Source organism: Portunus trituberculatus, chromosome 28 (assembly GCF_017591435.1).
Source record: "Portunus trituberculatus isolate SZX2019 chromosome 28, ASM1759143v1, whole genome shotgun sequence".
Taxonomy (NCBI): domain Eukaryota; kingdom Metazoa; phylum Arthropoda; class Malacostraca; order Decapoda; family Portunidae; genus Portunus; species Portunus trituberculatus.
Genome location: NC_059282.1, coordinates 2,312,811 through 2,338,907, shown reverse-complemented (window position 1 = coordinate 2,338,907; position 26,097 = coordinate 2,312,811). Strand labels below are relative to the sequence as shown.

The following is a 26,097-nucleotide window of genomic DNA, read 5'->3' as shown; positions in this document are numbered from 1 at the left end:
TTACAAAATCTTAAAATCTTTAAATGAACCAACACTGCTCAGCGTTCATCCAAAGCTTCTCACATACACTCCTCCATTAGTTTACTATTGTATACTCTTATCCTCCGTTAATAGTTATCACCCACACTTCATACTCACCTCATGCGTGATGCTGTGGAAGCCCTATCTTGGCAAGGAACACCAGATCATGCACACACGGGGTTCGATTCCCCGGCCGGGTGGAGATATTTGGGTGTCTCCTTTCACGTGTAGCCCCTGTTCACCTAGCAGTGAGTAGGTACGGGATGTAAATCGAGGAGTTGTGACCTTGTTGTCCCGGTGTGTGGTGTGTGCCTGGTCTCAGGCCTATCCGAAGATCGGAAATAATGACCTCTGAGCTCGTTCCGTAGGGTAACGTCTGGCTGTCTCGTCAGAGACTGCAGCAGATCAAACAGTGAAACACACAAACGCAATGCACTACCCATGAAAGCTGCCCGTGCTCGATTACGTCACTCAAGCCACGATGACGAACATCCAATGCAGGAGTCGTCCTTGGTTCCAATGCTATGACTTGATTTCTCACCGTTTCTGTCTACCATTATACTCCATACTTCAAAAGAAAATGTATACAACACAGTGCTGCCTCTTAACAGATTTAGTAATAAAAGTTTCAAGACAACACTCCAAATTTATATCTCCTTTTGACCGATTGGCACCTCGACGGAACTCGTTTCTCGCTTTTTTTCTTATCTAAAGAAGAAGAGCTATCATAGACACCCATGCCTCTCACATGTAAGAAAAAAAATGCTATACGACCTTTTTTCAGCGTTTTTACCAATTTTTCAGCTTCATCTACCCACCACAGAGGTACGGTACAAGTATATAAATTATACAAAAGAACTTTATTTCAACAATATATTTCACGAGCAAAAAATGTGTAATATAGGCGTACCCTTTCAAGGTGTGCCAGTCAAAAGTACACGACCCTGCCAGTCCATTATTAGTAATCACGGTCTCAATATAACACCTAAAGCTACAGTCGATATGTCAACAACTAGACCACAGGAGTCTGCGGTCATGGTTATATGGAATGCATGGTTCTCTAGTAAGCAAAGAATGAACATTACACTGATGGTCTAGGCCTCTATGGCTATAATTACGATGACGGTATGGCAATATTTCAGTTACTTTAATATATAGTTTAGTTTCTAATGATCCTACTGTGCATATACAAAATATAGCAATAGTGCAGTAAAAAATAGAATACTTAGCCTCTTTAGCAACAAGCCTTATGGAGAAAAATAGCCTGCATTGCTGGCATTGCAAGTCCTGATCCACGTCAGGCGTGGTGTTACCCTGGCAACATCACCACATCTACGTGAACAGTGGAGCCTAACTCAGAAGCATGCACGCACACGTCCCACTAACCATAAGGTGGCCACTGTTAATACTGCATGGCCAGCAGTCTTACATCATTTCATGGAAAAGTCATGGATTGACACACACACACACACACACACACAGCTAAGAGGTATATAATGCCTTAAGTTACATGAATTTTAAAACTAATTTATGTGCATGGTTGGTTTTAAATAAGTGCATGATCAACATGAAGCTGTGTCTCACCTCAAATGGTGCACACAGCACTGAAACAACTAACACTAATACATTACGTTACATACTCCATACTTCCTCTGGGTCAAAAGTTTCAAACACCTACAGCAATTTTTGTTCGCTCAAGATGTTCAAATATGTAGATGGATAAAAATTGCAGTAATTATAATTTGCAGCTTTGTACCATAATCATTTCCATGAATGTGCATTTCCCTCCACTATTATTATATAGGCATCTTATATCCCAATGTAAACATTTATTTAACTCCTTGCAAAGTTACAAAGAGCAAGATCATTACACATTTGGGAACTTTGAACCTTTTCAGATGATTATGGCACCAGTGATACTGTAGTGTGCCTAACCAGTCACAATCTGTTACCAATCTCTGTTGAGCAGTTCAAAAATCACTGTAGTTGTTGTATGCATGAAATGATCACCCTCATCTACTCAAGAAAAGAAATACAAAACATTAAAGCCATTCAAAATACTTAAATATATAAATAATCTCTTTCCCTGTACAAGTACTAATACTAAAGACAAAAGACATGCCTGTCCCCCCAAGATGAATGTCCCTCTACATCCCCTCACGCTATCACAGTTAAGACCGGAATACATTTTCTCCAGCATTACCAGCATGGACTTCATAAATAGTACTTTCCTTACAATTACTCCTTCAGTGTCCATTTGAAAGCCCAGATGTCTGCTTGAGGAACGTCTGCAAAATACTAGCCACCTTACGTCCACTGTCACCCAGCACAAAGCTCTCGTGGCTCCCAGCCACCACCTCAATCTGCAGACTGCCCTTCATCACCTGTAAAGAAATAAATTGATTTTCTTACTTGTTTAATCATGATCATTGTGGTGCTCATTACCACTCACACAGCCATGCTTATAAAGTTTGTGATCATGAAGCAACTGGTTTCCTTATGATGATGCTCACCTTTGAGAGACCATAGTCATGGCCCAAAGCAGCAGCCTGAGGATTGTCTTTGGCCCGCACCAGCAACGTTGGAGCCATCACGTGGCCTTCCCACCGGTGCTCACTGCCAGCCCTCAGTCGCTCATACAATAACTCGCCTGCTTTCACAGCCTGTTGCAGAATACCAATTGTCAAAGCTCATTTCTCAACCAATGTCAGTATTCTAACCATATGTTATTCATAACTTTATAATAGTGAAACAAACTTCTACTGATGAGAAATGGGAAAAGTCATGACTTATACCTGCTGAACATCATTCTGGGATGTGACCCCAACAGCAGCTCTCCTTTGAGTCACCAGCTTGGCTACATGATTCACCCTCTCCTCCCAAGAGCTCAGGGCAAGCAGGTATTTCTTCAGTGTAGTAGCATCTGTGGAAATGAACTGCATGGCAAACACCATCAGCACCTCTACTTGCTCCTGGGCTTGGTTGGTGCTTGCCGATTCCTTCGCTGGTCCTCCTGCACTCAGACGGGACTTGTACCCCTCAATGATGCCAGACACATAGGACTGAGAGCCATCAAGAAGCACAATGGAGGACGGACGGCAACCTTTACTCTCCAGCAGCTTGGTCATCTCCAGGGCCACAGCAGTACCAAAGGAGTAGCCACCAATGACATACTCCCCAGACGGATGCACCTTCAGCAATTCCTGCAAACGTGGTTTTTATGAGCCGAACATAAAACCTACCAAAGAAATCTGTCACTCATTTCAATTTTGTATCACATACACAGGGATAGCAATTAACACAAGTTCATCACCATGTGGACTGGTAATGCTTCACCAAATCATCTGAAACACTTGTTAACAGCAGGCTCACCTGAACCAGTATCTGAGCCACATTTTTGACAGACTTGTTGGGAAGGTTTGGTGGGTATTGAAGGCCATACACAGGCCTGTCAAGGTCTTGAGCCACCTGAAGCAGTGGGTCAGCAGTGCCTTGGATGGGGGATGCCAAAAAGAGAGGAACACGAGATGCACCAGCTTCACGCAAAACAGCAATGCTCTTCTCAGGGACCAGGGGAAGGGTAAGCCAAGGCTGTGGCATGTTGGAGTCAGGGAGCACTGAGTCAGCTGGGATAGAACTGGACTTCCCTGCTGAAAGATTTTATCATAGTTAGCAAACATCCATCTAAAAGATATTATTACATCTCAAAGAAAATATTCAAGACTACAAATATTCCAGCTATCACTCACCTTCAGTTGTCTCTTGGGAGGGGCTTGCACCACCCTGGTCCAGTTCCTGAATGGCCTTCAGAGTGAGATCCCTCACCTGAGTGGCTGAGAGCACTAAGTCAGCCTCTCGTTCCAGGGTCTGCTTCACCTCCACACTCATGAGGGAGTCCAGACCCAAATCTCCAAGACTCATTCCCATAGGTGCTTTGGACACATCCTTGATGCCTGTTGTTAAGTAAGTGTAAGCCACTCACACACCTCCAGACAGCAGTGCAATGCTTAACAGCCTTTACCTACACAATCAATTTCTTACAACAAATATCAATCAAATACAAATAAATAATATTAGATATCAGAGGATAGAAAATAGTCATTGATATCACCACCTTCCAAGTTACTACTATCACCCACCCAGGATGTTGGCTACAGCCTTAAGGAGAGAAGCACCCCCAGAGCCGTCACTCTTGTTGGATGAAGATGCAAGGCAGAAAGAGGACACCACAGGGCTTCCAGCAAGCACCAGAGTGTCCAAGCACTCCAGCACTGATCGCACAGACTGAGGCTTTGTACCCCCAACCTGAAAATTGTGAATTCATAAATGAACATCTTAAATATTAAATGCGTGATACACTATGACACTATATAATGTAAGATATATGCCATAAAACAAAGTACAGAAAATGTCTAATGTCTAAGAGTATAACCCACCTCAATTTCCCCAAGGGTTTCAGCAAGGACCCCAACATCTCCAATGCCACCCCACTGAATGGCCACTCCAGGCAGCCCTGCCTTGACACGTTCCTCCACTACACGCTCACATACTGAGTTCGCCCATCCATAGTTCGTTTGGCCTTAAAATACAAATAGCATACATTTTTTTTTCTGAAAACTGGATATTTGTGTTCAAGACACCCTTTATCTTGTTAATGTCATCTTCTTACAAGTAGAAATAACACACATTTCATATAACTGACCCATATTTCCCCTTCCACAGGCAACGCTGGAGAAGGTGACCCACAAGTGCAGGTCGGGACAATACACACGAGAAGCAGCATCCAAAGCAACAGCTCCATCTCCCTTTGCCTTGTTCACTAGCTTAAAGGTCTCCTCTGTCTGGTTCTCTAGTAGAGCATCTTGCAAAACCTGAAGTGAATTAATTTATGCAAAATTACTGCAAAAGATCTCTTTATATGGTCATGGTATTCAACATACATTTAGAATAATTGGCTTTTCCTCAATTTAGCCAAGTAGTATTTCCCTCTTACTCAATATCTTCATGTTACTTACCACAGCCAGGTGGAAAATTCCACCAACAGGTCCATCTTGAGCTGCCTCTTTCAGAAGAGCCTTTGCCCCAGCCAGAGTTGAAGCATCCTGGGTCAACACTCTTACACTTGCTCCAGATGCATTCCATCGTTTCACACACAACCTCTGTTAAGTGTCAAAGCGTTGATTAGTAGTTTGAAACATAAGAAAACCTGTTCAAAGTCAGTTAAATATTTAATGTACAAATATTGACAAGCCTTCTATGCCCACCTGATAGCCTGTGTTGATGCCCCTCCTTGAGGTGAGGACCACCTTCTTGGCTCCTCGGTTGATTAGCCATCCCGCCAGCTCCAGCCCTAGGCCACCAAGCCCCCCAGTGATGAGGTACACCATGTTGGGGTGGGCAGCCAGGCGTGGCACAGCCGGCACCAGCGGGAACACTTCCGTTGTGGTGGGGGAAGCAGGCTGTTCTGGGCACACTTCCAACACTACCTTCCCTATGTGCTTCCCTGCTGCCATGAATCTGAGAGTATAATGCATAATCAATCAAATGCATAGATATACACAGCATTCATAAAAAATACATATACACCCTAATTCTTCCTCCGTTTGTAGCGAATGGCAACAAAAGTCTCACCTAAAGGCATCCTCAGCACATTCCCTTGTGAAGAGTGTGGATGGGAGAGGCCTCACCACTCCAGTCTTGACGCCTTCATCCACCAGGGTGTTGAGACGCCGACGCTCCTCAGGGGAACCATCAAACAAGGAGTCAAGCAGGATGCCATGGAAGGTGACATTCTTGAGGAAAACCGACATACCTGAAAAGGGCAAACAATTTATTAACGTTAACTTTTAAAGGAATTATGTGAATTTCTTTATCCCTTTAAAAAAATTCCTCCTCAATGTTTGCCAAAGCACAATACTGAAGCCATACCTACCCAGAGCACTATTATTGGAAAGGTCAGCCTTTCCAATCTCCAGGAAACGTCCATGCTCCTTCAAGCACCTGACAGAGGCCTGGAGGAGTTCACCAGCCAATGAGTTCAGCACCAAATCCACCCCTTGACCTCCAGTCTGCTCCAGGATGTGGTACTCGAAGGATCCATCTCGAGAATTGGCAAAGTTCTCCTCTTTCAGCTGCATACATAATAAAAAATAAGTCATAATGCAGTTCCATACATTGTAAACAATTGCTTGAACATAATCAAACCTAACACCCTGCATCTCCCTCCACCCACCTGTGAGAAGCGTTCTTGGAGGACTGCTCTCTTCTGTGAACTGCTGACAGTCGTATACACAGTGCAGTCGAGAGCCAAGGCAATGGCAATGGCAGCCTGGCCCACTCCCCCAGACCCTGCATGGATCAGGACACTTTCTCCACAATGTAGGCCTCCACGCACCACCAAGGCATAATAGGCCTGATAATGGAATGGCAGATTAGATTTTCATGCTAGTGCAGCAGGTGGTTTCACTATGACTTTCACTGTTGATCTTTAAAATGTCATGCAAGATTTTTAAAAAATTTGGTCCATCATAGAAAATGGTCTTACTGTTGCATACACCACAGGCACAGTGGCTGCCTCCTTCAGGGACCAGGAGGGGGGCACAGGCCAGGTCAAGAGAGGATCTGCCCAGACATGAGTAGCAAGACCTCCAGTAGCCACCAAGCCCATTACACGTCGTCCATTGCTCACTCCAGCAAACTCCAGACCAAGAATACACTCCTGAAAATATATCAGTTTCTTGAAATTATAAAATTCAAAGATTTTAATGAAAGACACATCTATATAAAAACTAATATAATCCATGACTGGAGATAAACTTAGCTTCCATATATATTTTTATATCTTAAAATACTATGTGAGTAATGTGTTCAAAGAATGCAAGACCTTATAGGAGATTGCTAAGCACCATGCTGCATTCTCTTACCTTGGTGGCCAGATCTCCAGGCAGGGCATCAGGTGGCAGCTTCCCAGTGGCCAACATAACATCCCGGAAATTTAATGGGGCATAGTAAATCTGACAGAGCACAGAGTCACGGCCAGATGGGTAACTGTCCTCTGGTTCTCCCATTTGGAACCAAGTTAAGGAAGCCAAGTCACCACGGGTAGCCACGTTGAGGAGGGCATGCTGTGATGGCTTACTGGCCAGCTGGGGCAAGGCCAAGTGTCTGTATGTACCCCACACTTCATCCTGTTGCACATTCACTGCCAAATCTTGATGCAAGAGGTCTGGAGTCAACACTGCTTTACCTGATCGGGCAAACACGCATCTGCAAAAGCAAAAACAAAACTCAAGAACTTGCTGCAATTAATAAAACTTACAACCATTTTGAAACAATAATGCACAACTTTCATTTCACAATACAGAAGTGTGATTACTTACCTGATCTTCCCTCCACCCTCTTCCTTTCTCAGGCAGTTAACAAGACCCAGAATTCCAGAAGAAGGCTCACCAGATGACAAGAGCCAGACTGTTTCATTTTCCTTGGCCATCATCATTTGCTTCAGGGGAGTCAACCATGAGAACTCTGCATCTTCCCGACTGATTTCAAGAGTGGCATGTGGCAGCACACTACTGCGGCTCTGAAAGAGGAATGGTATGCAGTGGCATGCATTGTGCACTAGACTTGCTGTGAAGAGACTGACGAGACTATTAAATAATAAAGTAATAATTTGTCATTGGACTTTACCATAGGAAAACATTATGCATTCAATTTAACTTAGAATATTAAAAAATAAAATCCAGATAGCTGCTCAATCATACCAACACAAAAAAAGGTTACGAAAACCTCCAATTTTAGGTCACGTGTATTACTGAATATACAGTCTCACCTTCCTAAAGAGATGCAGGTCCAGTGCCTCAATGCATGCCACCTGGATATATCCTGCATCCACAAGCTCTTTTCCAGTGTCCTTAGAGTCAGTCAAGATAAATGCTCCTTCCTCCATCTTCTCAGCCTCCTTAACATCCTGCTCTTGGTGAAGGATAAGGAGGAAAGGTGAAGATGCCAAGCTGGAGGAGAGATCATCCTTTATCTGTACTGGACATTCCATAAGCTGCTGCTCCTTCTCAGCAGACAATGTGTCTGCTGCACACACAACATAATCCACCTGTTGATAGAAGATGGATTGTTGAAATTTATACACCCGTAACACTTAATAATGATGGCAACTAATGTCATGAATATTCAGCAGGTATTAGTAATAATGTCAGATTGTTGGAACTGTAGGTAGAGATGCTCAAACTCGACATGTTCTGACACCAATACTAACTTTCATCTGTGGCTTCTTGGAGAGGAGTTTGAGGAGTGGTGGGGCAAGGCAGGTGTTCCCACACAGACCTTCCACAACTTTCAGTCCTCGTGCTAAGCTGTTCTCAAGACACACATCCAGCAGCAACCCCAACCCAGTTTCCTCAGTCAAGTTCGTGAAAAACTCTCTAGTGGCTTGTAGGTGGAGTGGTACAAAATTGTAGCTTTCCAGCAAGGGATGGTCCTGAGTTGGCCGCCGTGGGGCCAGAGTGGCCTTTAAGCCCTGGATGACAACTCCTTGGCAGGCTGTTACTCCTATCTTGGCATTGTGATGCACCTGGAAATTAGCTTCATTCAACAAAATACCTAACAGAAACTTGTATAGTTACAAGATATTACAAGAATTCTTTAGATGAACTGGAAACTTATATCAAACATTTAGAAATTCACGGTTAGAAATTCATCTTGTGTAGTGAGGTTTCACTTACAGTAGTGGTCTTCACATCATCAGCTTCCTGGAGGTGGCTCAGGAAGGTACTGGGATCCACAGTGACCTTGCGGATCCTGGTGGGTAACATGAGCGCTCGCTGCTTGGCCTCGAGCAGAGAAAACTGGAGCATTGTGTCCAACAAGGGCACCCAGTTGTTATGCCAAACAAGTTGACCTTCAGTGCCTGAGCAGAGAAATTAATTTTCCATAAAAAAATTCATATATATATATATATATATATATATATATATATATATATATATATATATATATATATATATATATATATATATATATATATATATATATATATATATATATATATATATATATATATATATATATATATATATATATATATATATATATATATATATATATATATATATATATATATATATATATATATATATATATATATATATATATATATATATATATATATATATATATATATATATATATATATATATATATATATATATATATATATATATATATATATATATATATATATATATATATATATATATATATATATATATATATATATATATATATATATATATATATATATATATATATATATATATATATATATATATATATATATATATATATATATATATATATATATATATATATATATATATATATATATATATATATATATATATATATATATATATATATATATATATATATATATATATATATATATATATATATATATATATATATATATATATATATATATATATATATATATATATATATATATATACATACATATATATATATATACACATACATATATATACACACATACACACACACATACACACATACACACACACATATACACACACACACACACACATATACACACATACACACACATATACATATATATATATATATATATATATATATATATATATATATATATATATATATATATATATATATATATATATATATATATATATATATTTATTTATTTATTTATTTAGTGTATAAAAGTAGCTCAAAGCCTTTGTTCCCTATAAAAAAAATAAATCCATTATAACTACAGTCATGTAAAGCTCAAATATATTTCTTAAAAGTATCAGCTACAAAATGTAAAACCAATCATGAATGCAAATTTTCAATCAATTTAGTCCTCTCTGCATCACTCACCTTCAAGGTTAGCCGAGATGATACCTTGGAAGAGTCCCTTGTACTCATACCCACGGAGGCGCAACTCCCTGTAGACGTCTTTCTTCTCAAGGCTGCTGGAACTGCTAGTGGTGGTGGTGGCAGACTGGCTGCCCTTACCCTCTGACTTCTCAAGGAAGCTCAACAGGGAAGCATTCTCAGATTTGTGACTACCTCCAACATGAATACGTCCCGAAGCAGCAACAGAATCACTCACAACAATCTGCAATATAATTAGTAATGTATTATAAATAAAAACAATTAGTGGCAAGCTTTCAAAGTAAATGCAATCACTACATATCTGAAGGACATATGAATACAAACACAAATTCTCTTTTGCACTAAGAAAGCATTACAACACTTACCTCAAACTCCCCTTTAGCCAGCAAGATCCTGACAGTCAGTGTGGTGGGGGAGGAGGAAGAGAGCACTGTGGCTTGGTGTAGGTTGACATCTGAAAAGACAACTGGCGTGTCCTCCCACTGTGTCCCCTTTAGGCGGCATAAAGCCTGCCAAGCCAACACCTGCAGGAAGATGAGTAAAGTTGAAAAAATTATTACAAAATAAGAATGATGCTCTAGTTATGTTAATCATTTAAAAATGTCTTATTACTCAACCAACATTAATGATAATGAAATACATGTTTAATTAATTAGTACATACATAGCATTCCAAAGTCACGTAGGTAAAACTATGAAATATTTAAGAATCATTTAGATCAAATTACCATGTAGCCTGTAGCTGGAAAGATTATTCTTCCATCAATGGTATGGCCTTCCATGTAGCGCTGGTCCTCAGCATCAAGGTCTACCTTCACCTCATAATCTGAGCCAGATGCAGAGGTGCTGAAGCGAGCCACATCCCACTCTTGGCTATGCTCCCACCTGCACAAAACATTTAGAATTATGATAAGGAATCCCAAAGAATTAGTCACAAGTAAATGCACAGTATGACATGTACAATTAAAAACAGAGTGTATAAGTATATTCATCATGAGGGTACAAATTACCTGATGAGGCTGGCAATAGATGGAGTGGAAGAAGGAACAGGCAATGGCTCAGGGGGTGAAAGCAATCCCACATCTACACTGAGACCAGCCATGTACATCCTGCAAGCAATATTGACAAATGTTCATTTTGGTGAGGAGCATTTGACAAACATGAATTACACTAATAGCACTTTTGTATTTATTTTTGTAAACCAGACAAGTTATAAATTCACTACCTGTACTTAAATATGTACAATCATTAACAGATTAAAAAAAACTTATCAAAATCACAATTATGTTATCTTGTAATATGCCTCCACTATTTTTTAATTGCTCACAATTACTAACAGATTTAGAAGAAACATTACACCAAAACCATTATATTCTCTTATTTTATGTCTTGTGACAAATCACATGCAATCAATTTTGCAGACAAGATCCCTCATTCCCAGATTAAAATTAACTAATGACTCACTTTCCAATAGCCTCCAGGAAATGTCTTTGAACACAACTAGCATCCTTCCTGATGAGGGGAATAGGGGTGGCCTGGGGCAGGGAACGTCGCAGGATGGCTTGCAGAAGCCCATGAGGGGACACTTCCACCACAACAGCATCAGCAGGAATCTTCTCCAAGGCTCCCACAAACAGCACTGAGGGTGGTACATGATCACTCATAAGACATCTAAACTTGCTTGACAAAAGACTTATCAAACTAATTTACAAAAATAGAGGGAAATTCAAACAACTTACAATTCCTGAAAATACAAACAGCTAAAGTACTACCAGCATGCCTGAAAAATACAAACAACAGCTGAAGTACTACCAGCATTACTGCAAGATCAATACTCAGTATGAATGGTGCTAACCAGGTGAGAGGAGGTTGTTGACAAGATACTGGGGTGAGGCAACACTAGCTTGAGCAGATCCCCACTGACTCTCTGGCACTGAGGAGCTGATCCATTTGGATGACCGCTTATGCACCACTGGGATCACCTGCAATACAACCTCAGATGATTTACACCTTAAATGTATATACTCTATCATGTGTAGATTTGTAAATAGTACCATATACTTACAAGGCAAATTACAGGCAGCAGGATTTTAACAGATGCAGTTTATCTAGACTACAAAAGCACATGCCAAAAACTATGAATACTTGTTCAATTTAGTCATTCCACAATTAAAGATAGTATCTAACACCACACCTTAGTTAGCTCTTCCAGAAGACGAGGGGCAGCAGCACGCAAGGATGGGTGGTGGAAAGCCACACCCTCGGAACGGACAGCTCTACAGAAAACTTCAGCGGCAGTCAGCTTGTCCATTACAGTCTTCATTGCATCTTTGGGACCAGACAGTGTGACAGAATCCTTGGCATTGTGACAAGCCACCACCACCCCATCTTGGCACCACTTCTCAGCTTCACTGGCACTCAAACCTAAGTGCAAATACAAAATAAATATTCAGCTTTTAGTAATACATCGAAGTTTCTAATAAAAAAAGCTCAACTTAATTACACAGATTGCTTCTTACAGCATTAAGACAAGGAAGTCTTTACTCACCCACAGCAGCCATGGCACCAGCAGGCAGAGTTGCCTCCATAACAGCTCTACCTCTCCAGTAGGCAGACAATACAGTTTGCTCTGCTGTCAATGAGCCATCAGCATAGGCACAGCCCAGCTCCCCAACACTGTGGCCCACCATGCCAGCCACCTCCCGTACACCAAGGATTCTCAGCATGTCCACTAAGGCAACCTGAAAATGAAAATATGAACCAAATCTTAATCTTATTCTAAATCTCTTAAAAATGCTAACTCATATTTCAAATTTCAATCTGGTGTCAACAATCTAGAATATTAAGTTACCTTTGCAGGATATACTAAATGAGCTCACCTGCATGGCAGCAATGGTGGCAAAGCTGGAGCATGTGGAGGACATGGCTGCAGGATCCTCAGAGGTGAGGATATTCATGAGATCCTCTCCATAAGGTACAAGGGCAGCATGGCACCGCTTCAGGGAGTTGACAAAGGTTGGGTAACGGAGGAGCGCCTTGCCACAACCCACCCATTGGGACCCCATGCCTGAGAATACCAGCCATAGAGGACGAGCATTTGGGGACACTTGAGACACCTGCACAAAATAAAGTCAATCGTGAACATGAAAAAAAAAGTCTCCTTCAATGTAACAAATCTACAAAATAAAGTACACTCGACCCTCGAAACAGCAGACCTCCCATCAACAGATTTCGGAAACTACGGACAAATTCTGGAGTCCGGTTTAATCTACGGACGAATATTAAAATGCGCGCGATTGTCCGTTCCCGACAAATTATTGTCCGGTAGGTGGTGGGGTCGGTCGCGTCATCAGCTGTTGGCTGCCATGTTTTATCTTCAGTCCATGAGTTTTCAACCAACAGCGAACATTGTCCAATGCTTACCACGGCTTTTTTTTATGCATTTGTACCCTTCCCACGAGTGCTAACCTATCCAAAATGACTCCTAAACCTAGAAAACCAGTGAAGTGTAATCGAAAGTCTCTTCCAGTGGCTGCTAAGCTTGAACTAATACGAAAATTAGAAAAAAGGAACAAGTGTTGCTAAGCTGTGTGAGGAGTATGGGGGAGCCAAACAGACTGTTTCAGACATCAAGAAAGCCAAGCCTAACTCAGGAAGTTTGGCGAGAAACGCACAAAATAGCCTCTATTTGCATACTGATTACAATTGGAAATTCAAGAAACGAGTGAGTACTTTCTCTTTGCAATGCAAAAAACCAGATGTCCCTAGATGCTATGGTTACCAAAACATCACAGGTTGAATGAGGTGGTATAATCGGTGTACGTGGCCTTGGGTCTGATCGGCGCCATTGGCCTTAGCTATAGCGATAGATAATGGGCCCCTTGTATCCTCTCTCTCTCTCTCTGGTGATGGTGGTAGAATGTCCTCCCCCTCGGTGGTTGAACCTCCTATATCCGTATCAGAGCCAAGAACATCGCTATCTTCACTTTCTATTATTGTAGAAACTGTTAATTCCAATGCCCTTTCAATACCACTCTCATTCAAAAGTTGTCTCCCCACAACATGACGAGAGACCCGAGGTGTAGAAGTAAGGCGCGCGGGAGAGGTGACGGAATCGGACACCGTGGAATCACTCGTTCTCACCATCCATCGTGGAAGTTGGTGAGTGTCACACACTGACCTATAGCACATGTTTACTCCCGATGAGTGTTGCCAACTCACAAGCAAAGAAAACGAGAGGAAAATAGCCAAAATATAGCCCAAAACGCCCAAACGTCAATCAACATGCCCCGAGTCTTGCGTGATGAACGTCTATCGACGTTCCCGAGTAGAAGGGGTTAATATTCATTAAACTGACCATGCTCATGTCATCTATTTCAGATTATTTGTTGTACTTCTTGCTTGTAATACTGCTTGAATGATTTCTTAATGATTACACAGTATTTTACGTATTTGTCCGTTGTTTCGAGGGTTGAGTGTAATAGACATCATATTACTAGTATACATTCTGCAAGACTATTACCTGCACAACATCCTTGTCAGAGTTGACAACAGTAAAGCCACGAGCAGGGTGAGTAGCAGTGGACAGGTCCGAGAGCCTGTCCAAGAGGCTGAAGAGTGCTGGACTGGCCTTCTCTTTAGCACCCTCAAGAAGAGTTGTTACTGCTTCATCAGTGCGGCCGGCTCCTACCACAAGACGTAGGTTTGCTTCAGATGTGGAAGAGTCAGAGAACCCATTCTTCTCTGTGTTGCCATTACCATTAACTACAGCCAAGTCCTCTAATGTGAGCATCCCATTGGAGGCAGATGTGTGGTTGATTCTGTGTGTAGAAGGGATAAGGACAGCCCTGGAGTGAGGTGGTGCTTGACTATGGGAGGGAGCAGATGGAGAACGCAGAAGCACATGCACATTGGCACCACCAAAACCAAAGCTGTTGACTGCTGCATAACCTCCTGGCCATGGCATGTTCTTGCTCACCACCTTAATTCTGCCATCAACCAGTGCTGGGATTTCAGGATTTGGGGTAGAGAAATGAAGGTTTCCTGGTAACTCCTTGCGTTGCATTGCCAACAACACCTGGAATGCGGAAATAAATCTGATCACAATACAGTATCTATTTTCACATATGAAATCTACATGCAGCTAACTGATTCAAGAAGCCAGTAGTATATATTTGCAAACACTAACCTTCACAATAGAGCAGAGACCAGAAGCAGGCTCAGAATGACCCATATTAGATTTTACCGAGCCAACAAGTAGTGGTGTGGAGCGTCTGGGACAAAACACCTCTGCCAGAGCCCCTACTTCCTGGGGGTCTCCAGCCTGTCAAATAATAAAAAAAACATTTGAATCTTTAATCACTTTATACATAGTGATCCAAATCCAGAAGCAAAAATATTTCACATACATTTTATGCCATTCATCATGGAGTGAGGTAACAGGGAAAACTCACCTTCGTGCCAGTGCCATGAGCTTCTACATACGAAACATCCTGTGGGTTGACTCCAGCATGGTGATACACCTCCTCTAGAAGCTGTCGTTGCACGGCTCCTGAGGGGAAGGTGACACCCTCCCCCTTATTACCATCGGTGTTAGCACGAGCATGCACCACATGGGCGTACACACGACGAGAATCAGATGCCCGCTGCAACAAGATGGCTACTGCTGCCTCACTCCTCACATACCTGGCATACATGATGACATTACATCAATTACATTATTGTAAATGATACTCATGATAAATATTCAATCAAGACATTCCATCTCCATCTCTGCCATACACCTTATCACATGTCCCACCTAACAGTTGCTTGTGTGCAGTTACTATTCTAGGGACCACTTTCCTCATTCAAAATAGTCCTTAAATGTAGTTCATCTTATGCATCATTCTTGCAAACATTAAACATCATAAGGGTCATAATCAAAAAGCATAACTGAAAAAAACACGATATAATTGTTAATACCTCAAATGTATGCAGTTCACTCACCCATTCCCAGAGGCATCGAAGGACTTGCACTTGCCATCGGCCGCCAGCATGTTCAGGGCGTTAAACTGCATTGAGTTTTGAGGTTTCAGGGTGAGGTTGGTCCCAGCCACTATAGCAGCTTCCACCTCATCCCCACTCACTGCTGCCCACGCCTCCTGCAGCGCTACCATGGAGGAGGAGCAGGCAGTGTCGATGGCAAAACTGGGACCTGAGGAAAAAATTGTATACAATAAGAATAACAATAAAAGATCCACCAAGCCCAAATAATTATCTACTTTACACAAGTTAAAATATGGAATAACATCTATAACACTTCCTGGAAATCGAAACGACTCCCAAAACTCGTTTTTATTCTGATTATTTGAAATGTATATGTGATCCTCTATCTTACAAGTGAAACTTGTGCTTTCCATACCCTTGAAATCGAAGGTGTATGAAATCCTGTTTGCAAACATGGCACGGCAACATCCTGTGAGAGCATAGCCTGACACGTTAGCAGGGTCAGCTGTCCACGCTTCCTCACTCTCGCTGCTGCTCACGCCAACATAGACTCCGATCCGCCGACCCCTTAACTCACTGGGGTTGTAACCTAAAGGAATAGGAACATATACGGAAATGTAAAAGAAGTAGGGCATAAAAACAAAAAAAACAAAAAATGGAAGAGGTATTAGAGCCCTTCATAAACACTCACCAGCATCAACAATGGCTTCGTAAGTCAGTTCAAGGAGAATACGGAGCTGAGGGTCCATGGCGTGGGCCTGTCGGGGAGACACGCTGAAGAATGAGCTGTCGAAGTGTGCCAGGTCGGGGAGTTTGCCGGAGCGTTTGGGTAGGCCATGCGCACCTGCGGGAGTCAGTCACGATGAATAAAAATCACATAACTGCGACTTGCCACTGGGGGTACAAGTAACAGCAAAGTTTGTCAAGTCTCCACAATGCATGACCTACTTACCGGGCGTCCAGCGGCGATCGTCTTCTGTCACCATATCAATCCCATTGTATAGATTGTGAGCAAACTCATCCACACTGGCGCTCTCCGGAAAGCGGCCAGACATGCCGCTCACCACCACCGCCTCGAGGCTCCGAGCTGACTCGGAGATCTGGACGGGCTGAATGACACGAGGAAGATGATTTTGGGTTGCATGATTATGAAAGCAATGGACGAGTAAAAAATAAATGTCAAATGTAGATGAAATAGAATGCTGCCAAGGATGAGCGTAACGTATCATTCACACAAGCATTACAAGGTGGGCTACTTAGCACATAACGCGATGTCATAAAAATTTAGTCATCAGATGACCAAGTGACGAGTAGAATACCAATTTTCACTTGCCTAGCGACCTTGCCCATGAGAAAATTGGTCAAACCACGTATGACCTCCATTCACCACAACGCCACTGCGCATCACACCAGTGCCTCGTTCCTGCCCTTTCTTCTCCCAAGGTCACCACTCACTTGAACGTAACACACACACAAACGCACACAAACAAACAAACAAACAAACAAACAAACACACACACACACACACACACACACACAGTGGTTAGAGCGCTGGTTTCACAAGCCAGAGGACCGGGATTCGATTCCCCGGCCAGGTGGAAATATTTGGGTGTGTCTCCTTTCACGTGTAGCCCCTGTTCACCTAGCAGTGAGTAGGTACGGGATGTAAATCGAGGAGTTGTGACCTTGTTGTCCCGGTGTGTGGTGTGTGCCTGGTCTCAGGCCTATCCGAAGATCGGAAATAATGAGCTCTGAGCTCGTTCCGTAGGGTAACTACAGCAGATCAAACAGTGAAAGTGAAACACACACGGCTCCGCCGTCTCGGTGTGTGCTGAGATGTGTGTGGTGGTCTCAGTCCTAACCGAAGATCGGTCACTATGAGCTCGTTCCGTAATGGGGAAGACTGGCTGGGTGACACGGAAAGACAGCATTTTTGTATAATGAGCACGTCCTTTTCCTTCAGCCATTCGTTCATGTATGCTAGTTGTTACAAACAGCTTAGAAAGGACTTCTGAATCAGCTTGGTTTGCTATCTTTTATGAGCATTCAAAGAATTTGTAGATATCGAATTACTATTGAATTTGGCTTTCTGAAAATGAAGACTTAAAAACTTGTGGAACGCCTTGACACACGAGTGCACATACAAGCACGCGCACGGACGCACACGCACGAGACCTCAATCTACTCTTACCTTTCACTTGTATGAGAAAAAAAGAAACGCACTATTCACTTCAAGCATAGAATTGGTAAATGCATAACCTCTACAAATGTTTAAAGTCTTATTATGAAATCTAACTACGCAACTACCTACAGAAATTCGATCCGACTTTCCTTCCAACACATTTCGTATCAGGTTTAAATAATAATAATGACCTCAGTCTTGCATCCCGGATTTCATTCTATTCATTTTTTTTTTTCCAAACTACTTATCCTTCAATCGGTGCACTTCTGTATTCCAGTATTCCTCACTTAAGGATTTTACGACTATGCTATGACTGACCTTGCGAGCGGTACATGTACCGAGCACGACAGCATAGAAAATGGTTACCTGTCTTTCAGGGATGACTGATCCACTTGTGTTTTTGCTACCGATCACGTTACACTTCCTGCAGTTTTCCCTTCCACTTGCTTCTTTTTCCTCCAAGTAATAAAAACGAAGCTTATCCACTACACTAAAAACATTTGTGAAATACCACAAATTCAAAATAATTCTATAGTTGCTATACCGACTCAATCATCACTTTGGACAGGGGTTTTCAACCGAGGGTTCGCGAGCCGCCAGGGGTTCACAAAATTTCCAGGGGTATTTATATAGCTGATCTAATAATATGCTTTGTAGTACCATTGCATAATGAGTCAGTGTCAAGTCACTAAATTAATATTCTGTAGGATTTCCAGGGGTATTTAGATGGTTGATCTAATAACATTATTAGCAATACCATTGCATGTAGAGTTAATGTCAGTTACTAAATTAACATCCTGAATGATGTCACACTACTGGGATTTCAGAGATGTTCTTAAAACACGCGGGGGGTTCTTAACGAGAAAATTGTTGAGAACCCCTAACTTAGGGGTTATATCGTTGACAGAAGATAAATGGTGTGGTATTTCTCTCAACATTGTGGTTGGTGGTAAAAAGTAGTAGATTCAGTAACTTTATTTACATATAATTTAATCACCTATCTAAAAGATTGCCTAAGTGTTCGACAACCTGACCCATTGATCGAATGACTAACTACAGGACCCGCGCAACCAACGAGTTAATGACCTACTCAAGTCTTGCCTGAATCTGAACCTGCAGGTGACTAACCAACTCACTGCCTGACTAGAAATCAACGAGCGACTGGACTAGCTACACGTGCGACTCAGAATAAGTGACGCTACATGCACACCGACTCAGCATTAGTGAGAAGGGAGTGAGTGTGACGGACTGACGGACTGCATGGACCTTCCTCGCTCCCTTATTCAGAGCTGACTCAGAACATGCGACTAAGTCAATCTGTGACTGACCAAGTCATTCACGATCTGAGTCAGAACCTGAATGACTAACCGACTCGCTCACCGCATGACTCAATGTACGAGTCGCTCACTCAAAATTTGAGTGACTGACCGACTCACTGCATGACTCAATCTGGGACTGACTCGCCCAATGAATAATTCAGAACGTGAGTGTGACTGACGATCGTTCATTGCATGACTCACCCCAAGATGAGCTTCGGGGGTGATATGGGCTCTAATATGGGTACCACTATAAATAAAATTGCCTGCGCCACTAATGGGTGGAAGCTGAACAGCGCTTCCCATTCACTCTTCAAGTGTGCCTACAGGCGCTATAGGCCTTGACGGAAAAAAAAAAAAATCTGCAAGTGATTGAACTGACTGATTTACTCCGAGTTACTGATTCACTTCCTGTTTGTTTGTAAAAGATCTTTATCTGACTGACTGTCTGCAATCAATCACGAGCGACTCGATATTCTTATCTTAGATGTGGCTTTCCACACCTCTCCGGTGGATAGGCGGGGTCTTACCTTGTGCAGTGAAGTGAGAGAGGTGATGACCCCCGGCTTGGTGTCAGGCACGGTATCAGCGTATGCAGGCATTTTGGTCAGTTGGTGTTACCTCTTTGCAATACGGGAGGAAAACAGGAAGAACACCGCTCACCTGTAAAAGAGGACCACACCCGTCATTAGTGATCGCTCGCCGCCCACCGCCCGCCGTCACACGCGCCTGAATTTATTTATTTTACTGTTTTTCACTAAATTATATAAACATACAATCTCACAATAAATGTCTTCCCTTGATAGACCACGCATATAATATACTGTCTTATTATAAACTCACCCACACATGAGCTATACCGATTTCACAACTGCATTACTTACTTAAATCACTATATATGAAGTTTTATATGAAGTATACACGCCACCAGGAGGTTGACAGCGGTCACGTCAAGTCCTCACCACTTCGTCCCGCACAATGCAACACCAGCTGCTCCGCCTCCTGCTTTATAATTTCCCTTAACGTCAATTTCCAGACCGGCTGAGGCGAGGTGGGACCACAGCGACCTGGCCAATGAGAGCGAGGGAAATCTACTACGTCACAGATCTTTCACCAATGAGAGAACGGCAGGGGTCTGGGGAGGACGCGCCACCTTCGTATGGCGTGATGCGCCGGACGGTGGCTTCGCAGGATTCGGCACACTATGCCCTCTCTATTGATCGATTACTTATGGGGACGAGACAGGCTCTTTTTATTATTGATAATAATCTCTCACTTATCTATAAGGGGGGTGTCATGCAAGTTGAGTAAGTACCTCTCCTCGAGATACTCAATTAGGATAATCACGTCCAAAGTGTCACCTTGAAGGAGTGAAAGGGAATGAAGGCATGAATGAAACGAGACATTTATGTATAGTTGACGTTTAAAGTTCACTCCGTACCCAGACTGCCTCAACCACTCGGAACACTAAACATTGCATTACATAATGATACGGAAACTTTTAACAAATTAGATGAGAACACACCGATACACTAATTATATTACGAGAGAGAGAGAGAGAGAGAGAGCAAGGAGCAGCATCAACCGCTGCCACAACACGCTCCCCGCATAGCCCTCGACAAGCAAGCATATGCACGCACGGCAGGGCGAGCGGACATGAGCACTGAATGGGTGGCGCGCAGGAGCGTGAGAAAGTGTATTTTCTTCCTTTCCTTTCTTTGTTACACTTTTTGTCAAGCTATGAGCGTGATACTAATATGATATGACCAAAATACGAGAAAAGATTTTAATACATATATTTTGATTAAGCTTGAAATATTATCCCTTCAATAGCTTGCTTTCCTTGTTTAAGTGTCTGGTGGACAGTGCAAGTGTTGCCAGGCGTCACCTGTTGCCCGGTAGCTAGCTGATTACCCCACCTGGCTCAGCATACCCTAATGTCACCTTGACAATGAAACAAGATTACATTTTTTTTTACCTTATACTTTTTGCAGGTAATCTTTTCTTTTTTTCCCGTTTCTAAATATATCAGGTCTTTTACTCCCGCGATACCCATTTGACCTTGAGTCCGATAGCTTGGTACACCGAGGTACACATTACTTTCAGCATTTCTATTGATATCTAGCTCATGGGTGGATTACAGAGGAAAACATGATATCTGCTGAATAAAAAGACGCGCTGAGGTAAGGCAGCAAACAGGTAGTGATGAAAAACACTGAATAATTTGACGAGTAACGATGACAACAGGAAACATAAGTAAACATTTGCACTATGCTAACACACACACACACACACACACACACACACACACACACACACACACATTTATTCGTATTAAAATATTTAAGCATTCTTTTTTTCACGATTCTCCACTATATTTAGATCATATTAACATATAACTCCGTTCATAAAAGGCATTTAAATCAACAAACTCAGAACTTTCCATGACTCAATGTGATCATATCCTGTTTGTCAAATATCAAATAACAATAAGTACACACACACACACACACACACACACACACACACACACACGCCCGGTAGCTCAGTGGTTAGAGCGCTGGCTTCACAAGCCAGAGAACCGAGGTTCGATTCCCCGGCCGGGTGGAGATATTTGTGTGTCTCCTTTCACGTGTAGCCCCTGTTCACCTAGCAGTGAGTAGGTACGTGATGTAAATCGAGGAGTTGTGACCTTGTTGTCCCGGTGTGTGGTGTGTGCCTGGTCTCAGGCCTATCCGAAGATCGGAAATAATGGGAAATAATGAGCTCTGAGCTCGTTCCGTAGGGTAACGTCTGGCTGTCTCGTCAGAGACTGCAGCAGATCAAACAGTGAAACACACACATACAGGAAAACACCACCCCGGCAGTATGCTATCATTGTCCTTATTCATATGTCCACTATATATCCCTTACCTTGAACAGACACCCTTGAACAATATTACTTTTCTCCAACGATAAGGAGGCGAGCGAGATGACATAATCACGCCACGATATAAATTTCCCTCGCAATCTATGTACCCCACACGTTAATCTTCGGCACTTCCGGTCTGCTGGCTAAGTTACATCTAGTCTCTCTATTATTATTTTTTTTTTCAACATGAGTGTTATTTTGAGGTTAGTGTAAAGTGTTCCAGTGACAGTCACGGACTAAAGAGAAGAACAGTCACGAAGCCAACTTTTTTCTGCGTGTAAGGAGAGGCTTGGCATGGGGAGAGACAAAGAAAAACCCAGAGAAAAAGTGGTTGCGTGTGCTCTCTCTCTCTCTCTCTCTCTCTCTCTCTCTCTCTCTCCACGCATGCATTTTATTCATCCAAACACAACGTTCCTGCGATGTCATGTGCCATAAGAGAGACAACATTTTTATGACGAAACACCCCAACGCTAAGACGCAGAACTTGTCTGTGTGGCCACAGTATAATCCTTTTCTGCTTCAATACAGCAAGGTAATCCTGCAAACATCTGCACAGCTCCGGGTGAATCTCTCTCTCTCTCTCTCTCTCTCTCTCTCTCTCTCTCTCTCCATCGAATAGCCAAGAAAAAACTGGACCGCTGTATCATGCACTTTTTACGTTTTTTTTTTTTTTTACAATTTATAAAATGCTTTTTCCAAAAAATGTATTAATGAAAAAAATATATATGCGTTTATATGTGTGATAGTAGTAGTAGTAGTAGTAGTAGTAGTAGTAGTAGTAGTAGTAGTAGTAGTACTACTACTACTACTAATAATAATAATAATAATAATAATAATAATAATAATAATAATAATAAAAGAAGTTAGCAGTATAGATATAAAAAATCGGCCAGTGAGAAAACATGTCAGTAAGAAACGTAGTGGATCCGAGATCAACATGATGAAATAAATAGTACTGAAATATCATGTCACGCAGTCAGCCATGCATCTGTCGCATGAGCGGGGTATGGGTTTCTTAAGTCACTTGGGGAAGTACGTAATTAATCTGATCACATGATGGGCTGACCACCTCGCCATGACAACCCACGCCACCAGGTTACACTATCGTGTGTCTGTCTGCAGTGCCTGTGATCACCTCTCGGCCACGCTCTTCGCATTTCATTACCTTCTGATGTCAAAAAGTTCATGGCTTGACCAAAAGCATCTATATACCCTTCCATTTTAACTCTGCTGTTACGCTTAATGCAGGCAATAGTAATTTGCTTAAAAACATCTTCCCATCAGCAAGTAATTGTCTCGGTAACCTCTCCTGGGACGGCCACGTGTTAATCACATGATCAACTGACTAGACAGACGCGGCGGGTGACGACACGCTACATATTCCTTGCCGGACTCGTTATCATGCATTCTGCACCAACATAAACTATGTGTGTATTTCATAAATCCTATCAAATCTAGATTAAGTCTTTAAGAGTAAAAACCCTGCTGTCAAACAGTCAATATCATTTCGTTATAATGAATTTTAAGGACACTGACATCCAGTCCTATGAACACTATCATCTTACAATTAACGTCTTAGTCATATACTGACGGTTGCACCTCCTTTCTAGGACTTTTAAAACTTTCTCACGTATGGTGTCGTCTCCTGTGTCGTCCCCTTAGTTCATTTTCAAACTTTTCCTTAAGCCATAAGAACAGTTACTGTAATAAGGAAGGACAGTCGATCGCGTCTTTTATTAGCAATGACTAATTCTTTAATTGACTCATTTATATATTTCTTATCTATTTTATTTAATGCGGCAACGCTAGTTGTAACATGCTGGCGAGGTACTGCCGCCATTCTTACGACAGTGCCACCGCTACCACCGTGACCATATGACGTCCATCCAAAAGAACAATGATAATACAATGCTCTCATGAAGGACTGTGGAAGGCACTGTAAAGTTACATTTTCAATCCTTGTTGAATACTTCAAGGACAAGACTTAACATGAAATATGCTTGGACAGGTCTTTAGTCTTTCGTTAGATATACCTAAAGTACTTAAACCGAACGTAGTGTACACCACTCATATGTTATGCTTTCATTGCTCTCGTAGAAATCCTCACGATCTCTCCCTGTTAGCTGTGTGCATTCAAAGCTGCCACTTCAAGTAGACCCATATGCTTTGTCTTCCTCGGTTGCCTCTAATTAAGCTTCTCTAAAGTTGCATCATCTTCTGCGTCATAACAACCTCCCACACCATTCATTGTGTCTGATAACTGCCTGTGTGCTCTCAAGGGTTTATCATTATTCCCTTTTCCGTTTTTCTTGGATGATGACCCAGTTAATTATTCTTGTCCACCTCTTGACCAATCTTACGTAATACGTCAGTATCTGGGCACTTCACTTAATTACCAGCAGCAAGAGGCTTGTCTCCATGAGGGCGGTTGGGCAGGGCAAGACAGGGCAGTGGCCGCGCAGGTGTTATTACATCTCAAGGTCACCGATCGTGACACAATTATTACATTATTTTTTATCTTTATGGCTTCGAGCGATTAAATTCAAGACTAGTGGTGGCTATTATTATTATTATTTTTTTTTTTTTTTTGGGGGGGGGACAGAAATGGAGGAAATTAACAAGTCAGTCTATGATGGTCCAGTCCTTGTACGTACTTTCTAGACAAACACGCTTTGTATTACTACAAACACCAAACACTACGCCTGTCTTCCTGTCACACTAGTGCGACGCGGCCTGCAGGTCAGGGGCAGCGTCCTGTCTTGTGCCGAGGAGGAAGAAATGCTACTTATTTCTCTTGCTCCTTCCACGCGTTTTTTTTTTTTTTTTTTTTTACCTCTTACCAAGGTGTGGATATGATAAAGAGTAATACCAACGCAATACCAACACTTGAATGTACATTTAACTTCCCAAACGTATTACGAAAACTGTACACATTTTTTTTTCTACCAACTAAAGAAAGATATGATTTTAAAGTTTTCATAGCAACAGTACAAGTACAGCGACAACTACGTGGTCTTGAAAAAAAAATAATCCTGGTATTATTAGCGTACATAAGACTTACGTAACCGCGACTTCCTTTGGTGGAGGAAGAGTGATGATGCGGGATGGCACGAGGCGAGTCCGTGATGTGCACAGCCGACGGAGGGGTGGCATTCCGGGGAGAGGGGGAGAGGGCGAGGTTTACAGGACGGGCAGCGAACCTCTTCAGTACGGGAAGGCTTTGATGTAAAAGTCTATGCATTAAATAATCTTGTTAGGTAGGAAAGAAATGAACTTATTCATTGATCGAACTGACTGATCCTTAGAAATTGTGAATGGAAGAAAATATATACGCTAATCTGATTTCTAGCATGCTCTGTTCCCTTTCCTCTCAATCCCTTTGACTTATGCCCTCATTATTTTCTCTTTATTTAGCATACTGAACTTGTCACTTTTATACAAGGAACTAAGTAATCATGACTATTAACCCTCCATCTTCGTATGTTATTTTCTTTTATCTAAATTTCATACCGCCATTACTTCCATATCCACAGGGCACAAAACTTCTGGCACTCCCATGCACTCCGTGAGCCTCTGAGGTCACGCAGTAGCAACAGACATTATTTACGTAGTGAGTGCTGGCAACGCTTTAACATGTCTGGGGAGGGTGGAAAACCATTCCTGCCTCACGACCAAGGAATATACAGAATCCTTGCTCACGACCTTAAAAAGCAAGCAAAAATAACCGTTTCCTCAAAGTGTCATTGC

The 26,097-nt window shown here is 42.0% G+C and overlaps 1 protein-coding gene across 2 annotated transcripts; it reads right to left on the bottom strand.

Moving 5' to 3' along the window:
- Positions 1 to 880: 880 nt before the first annotated feature.
- Positions 881 to 20,483, bottom strand: LOC123510032 (fatty acid synthase-like). 2 transcript variants are annotated; one of them, XM_045264745.1, is made up of 37 exons: positions 20,324 to 20,483; positions 19,970 to 20,102; positions 16,894 to 17,050; positions 16,633 to 16,785; positions 16,357 to 16,530; positions 15,942 to 16,149; positions 15,407 to 15,638; positions 15,142 to 15,276; positions 14,476 to 15,030; positions 12,833 to 13,069; positions 12,502 to 12,694; positions 12,148 to 12,377; positions 11,809 to 11,935; positions 11,418 to 11,592; positions 10,964 to 11,062; positions 10,682 to 10,838; positions 10,320 to 10,478; positions 9,937 to 10,177; positions 8,757 to 8,941; positions 8,291 to 8,605; positions 7,850 to 8,128; positions 7,401 to 7,600; positions 6,945 to 7,287; positions 6,566 to 6,739; positions 6,254 to 6,433; positions 5,954 to 6,152; positions 5,653 to 5,833; positions 5,286 to 5,538; positions 5,037 to 5,180; positions 4,724 to 4,892; positions 4,458 to 4,600; positions 4,161 to 4,326; positions 3,771 to 3,974; positions 3,394 to 3,671; positions 2,817 to 3,224; positions 2,535 to 2,684; positions 881 to 2,405 (listed from the first exon to the last, which is right to left on the bottom strand). In XM_045264745.1, the coding sequence occupies exons 2-37, from the start codon at positions 20,039 to 20,041 to the stop codon at positions 2,268 to 2,270; spliced, it is 7,413 nt and encodes a 2,470-aa protein (XP_045120680.1). In that variant the 5' UTR covers positions 20,042 to 20,102; positions 20,324 to 20,483; the 3' UTR covers positions 881 to 2,267. The 2 variants fall into 2 exon arrangements, with proteins under 2 accessions (XP_045120680.1, XP_045120681.1); XM_045264746.1 differs by having other exon boundaries at positions 3,394 to 3,668.
- Positions 20,484 to 26,097: the final 5,614 nt, after the last annotated feature.

Coding starts and splice junctions, on each gene's coding strand:
- LOC123510032 (XM_045264745.1), bottom strand. CDS start 20,041: ATGCCTGCATACGCTGATACCGTGCCTGACACCAAGCCGGGGGTCATC. Junction 13,070..14,475: donor CTGACAAGGATGTTGTGCAG/GTAATAGTCTTG, acceptor TATTTTGTGCAG/GTGTCTCAAGTGTCCCCAAA. Junction 6,740..6,944: donor CTGGAGATCTGGCCACCAAG/GTAAGAGAATGC, acceptor ATATATTTTCAG/GAGTGTATTCTTGGTCTGGA.